The sequence below is a fragment of the Populus nigra genome, chromosome 1 (assembly GCF_951802175.1).
Source record: "Populus nigra chromosome 1, ddPopNigr1.1, whole genome shotgun sequence".
Lineage (NCBI taxonomy): Eukaryota > Viridiplantae > Streptophyta > Magnoliopsida > Malpighiales > Salicaceae > Populus > Populus nigra.
The window spans coordinates 9,913,553-9,926,595 of record NC_084852.1 but is presented as its reverse complement, the minus strand read 5'-3'; the positions used below and the strand labels follow the sequence as shown (position 1 = coordinate 9,926,595).

The 13,043-nt window shown below is 30.4% G+C and overlaps 1 protein-coding gene across 1 annotated transcript; it reads left to right on the top strand.

Moving 5' to 3' along the window:
• The first annotated feature begins 9,193 nt into the window (after window positions 1–9,193).
• LOC133691960 (trifunctional UDP-glucose 4,6-dehydratase/UDP-4-keto-6-deoxy-D-glucose 3,5-epimerase/UDP-4-keto-L-rhamnose-reductase RHM1) lies at window positions 9,194–12,728 on the top strand. Its single transcript, XM_062112591.1, has 3 exons — window positions 9,194–9,352; window positions 10,229–11,830; window positions 11,935–12,728. The coding sequence occupies exons 2-3, from the start codon at window positions 10,262–10,264 to the stop codon at window positions 12,376–12,378; spliced, it is 2,013 nt and encodes a 670-aa protein (XP_061968575.1). The 5' UTR covers window positions 9,194–9,352; window positions 10,229–10,261; the 3' UTR covers window positions 12,379–12,728.
• Window positions 12,729–13,043: the final 315 nt, after the last annotated feature.

Sequence of the window (13,043 nt, the reverse complement as noted above, 5' to 3'; positions counted from 1 at the left end):
GTTTTTTTAAGAATGTTTTTCATTTTTTCATTTTTTTTTAATGCTTAGTCAACACTAAACACGTCATAAAAGTAAGATTTTTTCATTTCTTTTTATTCTTTATTTTTTTGCATTATTTTTGTTCAATTTTTTGTTGAATTTTAGTGGTTATTTAAATAATTTTTTCATTATTTTTAAGAATTTTAGTTATTTTTTTTTCCAATTTTGTTGTTCAATTTCAATTAAATGTGTAAGATTAATTTTAATTAATGTTTTTAATTTTTTTAATTTAGATTTTTTTTTGTAAATTTAGGATTAAAAAGATTACCACTTAGAAATTGAGAATTTTATTTGAAATTAAATTATTCTAATTTTTTTTTGGTAATCTATGTAAATGCCTAGGGGAAAGTCTATTGCACATCGTGAGGACAAGATCACTTCTAATTCTTCTAGTGCTGATGCTGACAACCATGAGTTCTTAGGTGCTGACCAAGAACATGCATCGACTCACAACACGAGGTCGTCGAGTGCAATGCTACAGTATCAAGAGGGGTCCCTTCATAGTGGGATCTATTTACCTATAAGTACGAGGCCCAGTAAAAGGATGACCTTTTAACGTAAGTTTGATTTGCTTTCACAACAGCATGTTTAATAATTTTTTTAAAATAATTTTATTGAACAAATGTAATTTCAGGTTTACAAACATTGAGGCTACAAGAACGGTAACATCGCATTTAAATCATCGATGAAAATTTTATTATTTCAATAAAGTTGGGTTTCCAAATATCTTGAATGGAAACCACAAGTCATTGCATAGTTTTCAAGGTTTAAGGTTAGTATTAACTTAAATATTTTTTTATTATGTTAATTTGGTTGGTTTATTACAATTACTGAAATTTTCCTTTTATAAATTTTTATTATAGGGGAAAATTTGAATGAGATAGAGTTGATGATAATGTTGCGAGGAGAGTTTGGGAGAATCACACTGCAACTGGGTAAGATCAAAATCAAGATAATTTTTTTATTCCAAATATTAAAATTTTATTTTTCATTTACTAACAAATAGGTTGTGTGATTTTTTGTTTGAGGCGCAAAAGAAAGCAAAAGAATATGTGAGAGAAAGCGAGTTTTCAGCCTAGAATGACATAGCAGTTGAAAGAATTTTAGACCGCTATATATCTCGGAAGATGTATAGGCAGACTACATTTAACACGTGACATCCGTGTTTCACTCGACGGTTACAATCTGATGCGAAGAACTAGTACCAATGTGTTCATGGTTCTGTTACCACGCATACTGGTAGATTCGTTCCATTTGTTTCACATGCGAAGCGGATGGTAAGATTTTTTTTATTACTTCTTTTTTTTGTTTGTTAATTTTTATAAATATATTTAACTGACAACATTTTTATTTTTAATCTTGTAGGCTATGGTTTTTGGACGCGAGCAAAGCTCAAAGCTTTGCTAAAAAGTGATGTACAAAGTGATGATTGCTAAAAAGGGATGCAGCAGTTTGCGGATAGCCGAGCTTTTTGTTGAAACACATGTACAAAGTGATGATCGCTAAAAAGGGGTGCAGCAGTTTGCAAATAGCTGAGCTTTGCACTTTGTGGTATGTTGGTTTTCAATCATTTTTTTTATTAAGTTATAATTTCCTTTAATTTGATGAATTTATTTTTTCTTTCCAGAATATATATAACAATCGCTTGAATGATAGATACAGGGACGATCATTTGACCCATCTGGATCTTGATCCAGATTTGTGGTTAAAGGGAGGATTGTCTGGTGGGTCCAATAGAAATCGGGTGGACGGACTCTCTAAAACTATGGCTGAGAACTTGCGGATGGTCTATAGTGTTTTGACCGTTGGATGCTCGCAATCAGTTCCGAGCACTCAAACTCCCGAGTTCGAGGTGATGTTAGACCAATGAGTATAGGATCGGACGACCCATCTTAATGAAAAATATGAACAACTCACTAAGAATTATGAAGAACTTCACTGAGTAGTAATGGAGATGAGATCACACATGGATGGTCCATATGCTCCTCGTTATTGGCCCCGCAGTCCCAACGATGACCTACCTACTCCGCCAGCACTGCATCTGTTTTAGATTTATTGTATTCGAATGAATAAATGTCTAAATTTGGAATAAATATTTGATTTCTATATATTTGATTTTTATTTATTTTATTTATCTTTCTACTTCTATTCAATAATTTTTTTTACAAAAATATATATATTTTTAAATATTACTGACGGGATTACCGACAAACCACACTCGTCGATATATTCCAGAGAATTGGTAAAGAATTACTGCAAATGTCATTGCTACTGTTAACTCTCTAACGGAATTACAGATGGTATTTTGTTGGTGATATATTATATTTACTGACGGATTTATAGATGGACAAATATAAACACCGATAAAATTGCATACAATATTCTGTCGTTTATATGACAAACTTCCTGAGGGAAATACTGAAGGAATGAAGCAAATTAAAAACTTTTTGGCGCGCTTTGTCTATCTGTAAATTCATTGAAAAACGTACTACCGAAGAACTCACCAACATTGTAGAAATTACCGATGAGAGTTTTTTTTACGATCTTTTTCGTCCATGAGCTCGTTAGTAAAATACTTACCGAAAGATTGTGAGTGTAAATATAGACAAAAAACTTCATCGATAAAACTGTTAAATTGATATATTTATAAATAAAAAATACTTTAAAAAAATAATCTTTACAACTATCAAGCACCCGTGAAGCAAATAGAATGAATCAATCACAAACTTGATGGAGTCCAACTTGTCCAAACAATGATTACATCTTCTCTGTTGACAGTTTATTACGCGATAAAATCCTAATTTTCAACATTTTGATTTGAAAAAAACATTAAGATGTTGACAGTGATAGAAACAATGGTGAGGAGAGATCTGTGGTGATCGAGTTTGAGTGGAGAGCGCCACAAACTCCACCTCCATTATTTACACCTCCATTTGTTTTTGTAAATTATTAAAAAAAAATATTTAATCATTGACGGTGGGTCATTCATCAATGTGAAGAAAGACAAAAGGTAGCATGTTTTCAAGGTAAAGGTTTTGTATTCTTTTGAAGTTCTGTTTACATGATTTGCACCAAGTAATCGGTGCTTAAATATGGGTTTTTTCTTCTTCTTTTTCTTTTTTACAATAAAATGACTCGTTTATTAGCATGTGTTTTTGATGAAAACATGTGTTTTTTAGAAGCATTGTTTTTTAAGCAAACAATTATTATAATAATGAAAGAAAGATTGAATAAAAAAATAAAAAAAAATAATGAATTGATTATTTTTATGAACCTTTATGAAAAATATATAAAAAATAAATCTGGGAAAATTATATAAAAAAAACAATCAAAAGACATATTTTATTCTCATTTAATATTAATTAGCAAATTATTTTTTAAAAAATATGTATATGAGGTTAATACATAATTATTCATAAATAAATTATTAATATCATCATAAAAAGCTCCAACCTACTTAAAAAACAATGATATAATTGGATAATTCCTTAAATATTATTTTAATAAATTAATTTTATTAGAATTTATCCAAAAATAATAATAATGGGGCATCTAACAAAAAAAAGCTAGAGGCATTTGGCTTTAAACAAAAAGTCTAGGTTTGCATGGTTTTAGAAAGTTAGCCCAAGTGCTTGGCTTTTTTCACAATTAGATAAATACTCATTTTATTTCTCTATTTTTTTTTAATTATAGCATACGACGAGTTGCTTACCTGGGTAAATGATAAGTTGCCTGTTTGGTAGATGACACATCATCTTTTAATTGAGATTTCAACCATCTTTAATAGCAAAAAAGTTAGAATCCGAGTTTTCGATCCCACAAAACTAATTTTCAATTTGTTTTTACCTAAAAACACGCAAAAAAACATCCTTAAAACCTCAGGAAAAAAAAACATTTTCAAATTAAAATAAACCCCTATTAAACAAACTTTAAAAACATAGGTCTATTTTTTATGGTATGTTCAAAGAAAAACATCATCTTTATTGAACCTCCTCTCTAAAAACAAACTTATTGACATCAAAATGGGCTTTTTTATAGGAAGCAAATAATTTTTCTAACATTTTTTCTCTCCTTTACTATTTTTTGATTACTTTCTCTCTCAACATCAAGGGTATGAAACACAAAAAATTATAACTTGGGACTAAAATATAAAATCCTAGACTATCAAGGACCAAAAATTAAAAAAAAAACTATAGAGACCAAACTGTAGTTTTTTACACCCATGAAATATATAAATAAAAAGAGCTATTTTTTTAGTGTTAAATTTGGTCCATGTTATTTTAATTTGTATTTAAATTATAAAATTCAAATTTATTTTATAATATTGACATTTAATTTAACGTTGAGAAGTTTCTGGCTAACAAGAATATATTTAAAGCATGCAAATAAAAAAAAGACTTAAATCATGTCAATGTAATATTAAAGAAAGAAAGGATAGAATTAAATAAAAAAAATAAGTGATTATATATAAATAATTCTTCAATGACCAAAATATCAGGGACATAAACAATTGCACTTTAGTAGTCCAAAATGCAATTACCTCTATCTTATATTATTTAAAGAAAAAAGAAGGTTAACATTTTAAATAATAAATTTTGAAAATATGCATAGTTTTGAGAAACCAAATACAACTACATAATATGTAGTTTCTGATCATGAAATTGACCACAGCAAAAATTAGAAGCACCTTTATATGGTGTGTTGAAAGGAAAACACCATCTTAATTGAGCCCTCCCCAAGAAAAACTTGTTGATACCTAAATAGGTTTTTTTGAAGCCAAAATCTAATTAATCAAACACTCTTTCTCTTTTTATATATATAACTTTCTCTCTCATATCTTAATATACAAGGATTGAATATAAAAAAATAATTTAGGATTGAAATGTAAAATCCTAGAACAACAAGGTCTAAACATAAAAAAAATAAAAAACTGCAGAGATCAAACTATAGTTTTTTGCGCTCATGAATAATAAAAACAAAAAGGGTTGGTTTTTTAGTGTTAACTTTGATCCTATTGTTTCAATTGTTTTTGAAATTATAAAATTAAATTCTACTTTTTAATATTTACTTTTAATTTAATGTCGAGGTGTTTCTTGCTAACAAAAAAATGCTTAGAGCATATAAATCGAAACAAATTGCAAAATTTAAAATTATGTCAATATAATGTTGAAAAATAAATTTGAAAAAAACAAATTAGAGTTACTGTTGACATATAATTTTTCAATGACAAAAAAAAGACAAACAATTGCATTGTAGTAGCCCACAATGCAATTATCTCACAATCTATAATAAAAGAAATAGTAGTGTTAATAAGTTACTATATTCATTATACATTATGATGAGTAATTTAGAAAGTCTATTTTATTTTATTTAAAGAAAAAAAATAAGATTATCATTTTAAATAATAAATCTTGGAAATATGGATAGTTTTGAGAAACCAAATATAACTACATAATATATAGTTTCTATTATGAAATCAATCAAAAAATTATTTTTTCTTTTTGATAAATTGACCAAATAACTTTACATAAGAAATTATGGCATGTTTAATGGAAAACACCATCTCAATTGAAACCTCCCCACTCCAAGACAAATTTATTCACACCAAAATAGGTTTTTTTTAACCAAAATGTGATCAATCAAACACTTTCTCATTTCTTTCTATGTTTTTGATGATTCTCTCTCATATCTTAATATCTAGGGAATGAAGCATAAAAAAATAAAATTTAGGATTGAAATGTAAATTCTAAAAACACAAGGACCAAACATAAAAAACAAAAATTGTAGAGACCAAACTATAGTTTTTTGCACCTGAACAAAAAAAATAAAACAATTGTTTTTTAAGTGTTAACTTTGGTTCTTGTTGTTTTAATTGTTTTTAAAATTATAAAATTAGCTTTTATTTTGTAATATCAACCTTTAATTTAATTTCAAGAAGTTTCTCGCTAATAAGAATATGCTAGAGCATGCAAATTAAAAAAATTATATAAAACTTAAAATCATGTCAACAGAATATAGGAGGATAAAATTTAAAAAAAAATCAGTAATTATAACTATATAATTTTTTAATGACAGATCAAAAAAAGAGACAGAAACCATTACGTGCATTATAGTAGTGCATAATGAAATTATCTCACAGTAAAAGAAATAATTGTGTTAATAAGTTGCTATATACATTATAATGAGTAATTTAGAAAGTATATTTTATATTATTTAAAGAAAAAAAGATTAAAATTTTAAATAATAAAATTTTAGAATATGGATAGTTTTGAGAAAACAAATATAACTACATAATTATAGTTTCTGATTATAAAGTTAATCAAAAAATTATTTTTCCTTTTTATAACCGAAATGGGATGAATCAAACACTTTCTCTCTCCTATTTTTTATTTGATGAATTTCTCTCTAATCTCTCAACATATATGATTGACATGTAAAATCCTAAAACAACAAAGACTAAACATATAAAGATTTAAAACTACAAATGCCAAACTATAGTTTTTTAGGCCCATGAACACACAAAAAAGCTATTTTCAATAAGTGTTAACTTTGGTCCCTTTTGTTTTAATTATTTTTTAAATTATAAAACTAAATTCATTTTTGTAATGTTGACCTTTAATTTAATGTTGAGATGTTTCATGTTAATTCGTATAAGAATTGAAATGAATTGTAAGACTTAAAATCATGTTAATATTATAGCAATCCACGATATCTCACAATCCATAATAAAAGAAAACAAAGAAAAATGCTGCTAATAAGTTACTACATAAATTATAATGAGTAATTTAGAAAGTCTATTTTATGTTATTTTTTTAAAAAAGAAGATTAGCATTTTAAATAATAAATCTAGAAAATATGGATAGTTTTGAGAAACCAAATATTGAAATCGATCACAAAATTATTTTCCCTTTTTGATAAATGGACCGAATAACTTTACCCAAGGAACCACGCCTTGATGTAGTTTAAACACTACTAGTTCATTGCAGGCAGTATAAAATTTTTGTAGCGAAAACACAAAAAGTGTTGCAATGAGCAAGAAATTCTTTTATGGTGGGTCCATTTTTTTCATGAGTCAGAACCGTTACCTAACCCCCGCTAATAATAAATAATGTTATAAATTTCATGAAAAAAATCAAACAGTATTTAATCAATCAAACGATCAAATAAAATCTAAAAAAAATAATCATCAAGTGCTACCAAATAAAAAGTGCTCATTAATATTACAAAACAAAACGAGGCTATATTTCACACCTACCCCCCCCCCCCCCCTCTCTCTCTCTCTCTCTCTCTCTATATATATATATATATATAAATAAAGAGGGAGAGGGGGTAGGTATGCATGGGATGTGTGTGAATGGAGAGATCAAACCACCTATAAAAATAAGTAAAAAACCCTAGATCAACTTGATTTTTTTTTTCAAGGTCAAATCTATCATTTTAAATAATAAATAAAAATAACACTTAAGTAAAACCAATCCCATCAAGTGAAATTTATTGACATTAAAATTAGTGTTTTTTTAACTAGAATTGATGTTAATTGAAATATTCTTTCTCTTTAACTAGAATTCAATGACTTTTTATCCTCTTACAAACTGGTAATTAAAAAAAGAATTACTAAAATTATTTTTTCGAAAGCTAAAGGGATCAAAAGTTTAGCATCAAAGTGAATTTCTAATGTAAACTTTGAGATCGACACTTTTTTCCCCACTTTGACCCAAAGTCTTTAAATTATGCTTCTTTTTTTATTTTATTTTAACAAATCAAAAATAATTAACCATCAATTTAATCACATAAAAAATAAAGAATAAAAAAGAGACAACGGGGATAAAAAAAAATCACTAATACAATTCACAGCACTCTATAATAACACTAATGTTAATAATGAGTGCACGAAATCCTAGCACGAGGACTTGTTCTAAAAACAGGGCATTTTCTCGTGTTCTCAGGGAGGAACCAATCATGCAGAACCTCATTAGTTCGAAAAGGACATCATCATTCATTTATGTTCACGTGAAAGGCTGACGATAATAATTCTTTTGCAGCTTCTTACATCTGCGGCCCCTCAAATTCTAAATTTGAATATCTATATACCAAGATTTTGGATATTACAACTTTCTACCCCGTGATTATACCTCATCCTTCCTTCCATCCATTTTTGTTCATGAGACCTGCTTTGTGTAAACTCAAGTAAAAAAATCAAAAAATTAATTAAATTAAGAAAATTAGAAAATAAAATAATAAAAAAAATCAAGTTATGAAAAAAACTGATTAAACATATTAAAAATCGACGGGTTCGGTTTGATTTTATAAGCTTGAAATTAAAAAAACGAACTTAAACAAAAAAAACTGGAAAAAACCCCAAGCTAAAATCGAGTCAAACCGCTTTGAACCGGTTTTTGTCCCAAAAACCAAACCAAAACCGGTTGGTTTGAACCGGTTTCAGTTCGGTTTTAATTTTTAATTTTTAAATTTTTTTTATAAAAACCGAACCGAACAAAAATAATCACCCCTAGTGTAACCTACACATAAGTTTGAAAGTATGGTTAGAGCTCAAAGGCCTATAATAAAAAAACAAAAGATTTCTTTTAGAACCTGTTTGGAAGTATGATAAAAATTATTTTTTAAAATATTTTTTATTTAGAATCATATTAAAATAATATTTTTTTTTATTTAATTTTGATATTAAATATCAAAATGATGCAAAAATATTAAAAAGTTTAATTTAAAGGTAAAAACAATTTCAAAATCACATGTACTTAAGTTTTTAGACATATACTTTTTAATTGATTAATGTATTTTCATCTACAAAAAACAACATTTAAAATGTATATTATATTTACTCTACACTAATTTAATATATTTATTCTATACTAATTTCACAACAAACACGCATTTTGAACCGAAATTTCACCGTTTTAAAAGCTCTAGAAGAGGACATGCATGTTACAAAGTTAGGGTAGAAAGAGTTAAATATAAGACTTAGGAGGCCATAGTGGTAATTTACCTTCCTTTTCTCTCTCCTGAATATTCAACCAGCCCAAGCATGCTTCAACATCCACTCTATACAGTGATGACACTAGTCAGTCAAAAACTTGACAATTAAGGGTATTTTAGTCATGTAATAAAAATTAAATGGTCGTCCTTAATTGTCTCAATTTTTTAATACTAGCTAACAGACATACACTATATATACATGAACTCTCCCTAACATCCTTCTCTGTCACACTATTTCTGTCCCGATTTCATCCACCTGTCTCTTAAATTTCCATTCTTTTTTCCTGGGATTTGCTTGATCTTCACGTGATTTAGATTTGTAAGTTTATCCTGTCACTTCTCTCTGTTAACAGTTCTATTTTTTTTGGTCTTGAAATGCTTTTTTTTCTTTACTAAATTGGAGCATGATTTATGCAAGTTTTGATCTTGATCTGTTGTTGTTGTTTTCAAGCTGCTTACGCTTTTTTTATGATCTTGGTTTTTCTCCAGTTTGTTAGATCTGTAATAAAGGTGGAACCTTTATGTATTATCTGTTGCTTGCTATTAGATTTGGATGATCCACATTTGTTGCTTAGTTGGATCTGGATCTTTTGTACTAAGAATATATAATTTAGAACTATTGTAAAATATCAGGTTTATGCATGTTTTGTTGAAATTGCCCCTTGGAATCATTCATTTGCGTGCCATTTTTTGTGGATCTTTGATGTATTGTTGCCTTATTTACTATATATGAGTTCTGATGATTGGCTGGTGATCTTGTTGTCATCTTGCTTTCTTGTTTGCTAACTGTTCTTAATGTTTGCTTTTCTTGAGATGATTGCATATATAACCGAAGTATATAGGTAGTTTCTTGATGACATGGAAATTTCATTGCTTTATATTTAGTTGAACTGTATTAATGCTTCATTATATTGAAAGGAAAACTGGGAAAAATGAGATTTAGTTTTCCTTTGGTTTATTGATGATGGACGTCCTCCCTAGATTTCACTTGGATTTATTGTCCATTTCTCTCATTCTCTCTCTGTTTATTCTTTACTTAATGTGAGCTATGGTGGTTGGCTATTGTTTTTCTCTCGAAAAATATAACTGTGGACCCATATTTGATAGCATTCATTCTACTTTGTCTTATATGGTGATCAAGATCTACATTTCTAGATAAATTCTGGGCTAAACTATTATATTTTTTAACTTGCAGTTCTAGGATCTATTTTTTTGAAGTTGTTTTGGCATGGCTACCTATACTCCTAAGAACATCCTCATTACTGGAGCTGCTGGGTTTATCGCGTCCCATGTTTGCAATCGGCTTATCCGTAACTACCCTGATTATAAAATAGTTGTGCTTGACAAGCTTGACTATTGTTCAAACCTGAAAAATCTCCTCCCTTCCAAGTCATCCCCTAACTTTAAGTTTGTCAAGGGTGATGTTGGAAGTGCAGACCTTGTCAACTTCCTCCTGATCACGGAGTCGATTGACACAATTATGCACTTTGCAGCCCAGACCCATGTGGACAACTCTTTTGGTAACAGCTTTGAGTTCACCAAGAACAACATATATGGAACTCATGTCCTTTTAGAAGCTTGCAAAGTCACTGGTCAGATCAGGAGGTTCATCCATGTGAGCACAGATGAAGTATATGGGGAGACTGATGAAGACGCAGTTGTAGGAAATCATGAGGCCTCTCAACTTCTCCCAACCAACCCCTACTCTGCAACCAAAGCTGGAGCAGAAATGCTTGTTATGGCATATGGAAGGTCATATGGGCTGCCTGTGATAACCACTCGTGGGAACAATGTTTATGGTCCCAATCAGTTCCCTGAAAAATTAATTCCAAAGTTTATTCTCTTAGCCATGCAAGGGAAGCATCTTCCCATCCATGGTGATGGTTCTAATGTGAGAAGTTACTTGTATTGTGAAGATGTTGCTGAGGCTTTTGAAGTCATTCTTCACAAGGGAGAGGTAGGCCATGTTTACAATATTGGGACAAAGAAGGAAAGGAGAGTGATTGATGTAGCCAAAGATATTTGCAACCTTTTCTCAAGGGACCCTGATACGAGCATCAAGTTTGTAGACAACAGACCGTTCAATGACCAGAGGTACTTTTTGGATGATCAGAAGCTGAATAATTTGGGATGGTCAGAACATACTACATGGCAGGAGGGGTTGAGAAAGACTATGGAGTGGTACACTCAAAATCCTGATTGGTGGGGTGATGTCTCTGGAGCCCTGCTTCCTCATCCAAGAATGCTCATGATGCCTGGTGGGAGACATTTTGATGGGTCTGAAGAGAAAGATGCCTCTTATGTCTCAAAGAATTCAAATCAGACCCGGATGGTGATTCCAGTTTCAAAAGGAAGCGGCTCTGGCTCTCCTCGAAAACCTTTGCTTAAGTTCCTGATCTATGGCAGGACTGGGTGGATTGGGGGTTTGCTTGGGAAGTTGTGTGAGAAACAAGGAATTTCCTATGAATATGGAAAGGGGCGCTTGGAAGATCGATCCTCACTTTTGTCAGATATTCAGAATGTTAGGCCTACCCATGTTTTTAATGCTGCCGGGGTCACTGGCAGACCCAATGTTGATTGGTGTGAATCCCATAAGACAGAAACTATACGCACCAATGTTACTGGAACTCTGACATTAGCAGATCTTTGCAGAGAGCACAACCTCCTGATGATGAATTTTGCTACAGGCTGCATATTTGAGTATAATGCTGGTCATCCAGAAGGTTCAGGCATTGGTTTCACCGAGGAAGACAAGCCCAATTTCATTGGTTCTTACTATTCAAAGACTAAGGCCATGGTGATTATTTTCTTTTAGATTCTCTCTCTCTCTCTCGCTCTCTCTCTCTCTCTTTTGAAATTATATTTCTAACTTGCATGTATTTTCTTTGAAATTTTAACCAGGTCGAAGAGCTTTTGAAAGAGTATGACAATGTGTGCACCCTCAGAGTTAGAATGCCAATATCATCAGACCTAAACAACCCACGCAACTTCATTACAAAGATTTCTCGCTATAATAAGGTGGTGAACATTCCAAACAGCATGACTATCCTGGACGAACTTCTACCTATTTCAATTGAGATGGCAAAGAGGAACTTGAGAGGCATATGGAACTTCACAAACCCTGGTGTTGTGAGCCATAATGAGATTTTGGAGATGTACAAGAACTACATCAACCCGGACTTTACATGGGTTAACTTTGACTTGGAGGAGCAAGCCAAGGTGATAGTTGCCCCCCGGAGCAACAATGAGATGGATGCGTCCAAGCTCAAGAACGAGTTCCCTGAGTTGCTGCCAATCAAAGAGTCATTAATCAAGTATGTCTTTGAACCCAACAAGAGAACCTAAGCCAAAGATTCAGCTGCAGACCCTATTTTGCATTGCTTTACCTCCGAGTGTCCTAATTATATTAAAAAATTTCTGGTCTACCTGCCATTCATTATTAGATTCATCTCATTGTTTCTGCCATGTTAGAGAGGAAGGAGGTTAATTCTATCACTACTTTAGGAACACTTATCTCAGTTACTTATCTCGGTTTGTATTTTTATTTGCCTAGTATCATCCCTTTCCACAGGAAACTCTTAATAAGTTCTTAAAATTTGTGGTCATATGCTATCTTGCATATTAGACAAATGTTTTGTGTTATGATTCTTTATCGCTGAGCTTCTCAATATAAGATTGGCACTATGTTGTTGTTATGCTCTCGGGTTTCAAGAAATTTGACAGGAATCATTACTTTCCATCCAGTTGGGAGTCAGCAAATAAACATGTGGTAGAAGAATTCCATGTTGGAATTGAGGTTAAATCTGTTTTTTTTATTAAAATTTGAATTTTTTTATTTTTAATTAATTTGTTTTAGTTTATTTGAATGGTTTTGATATATTAATGTTGAAAATAAATTTTAAAAAATAAAAATATTATTTTGATGCTTTTCAATTAAAAAAATACTTTAAAGGGGTATCTATGCTTTGAGTTCGAAATTCCAATTCACTCAAGGCTACAAGGAGTACAGG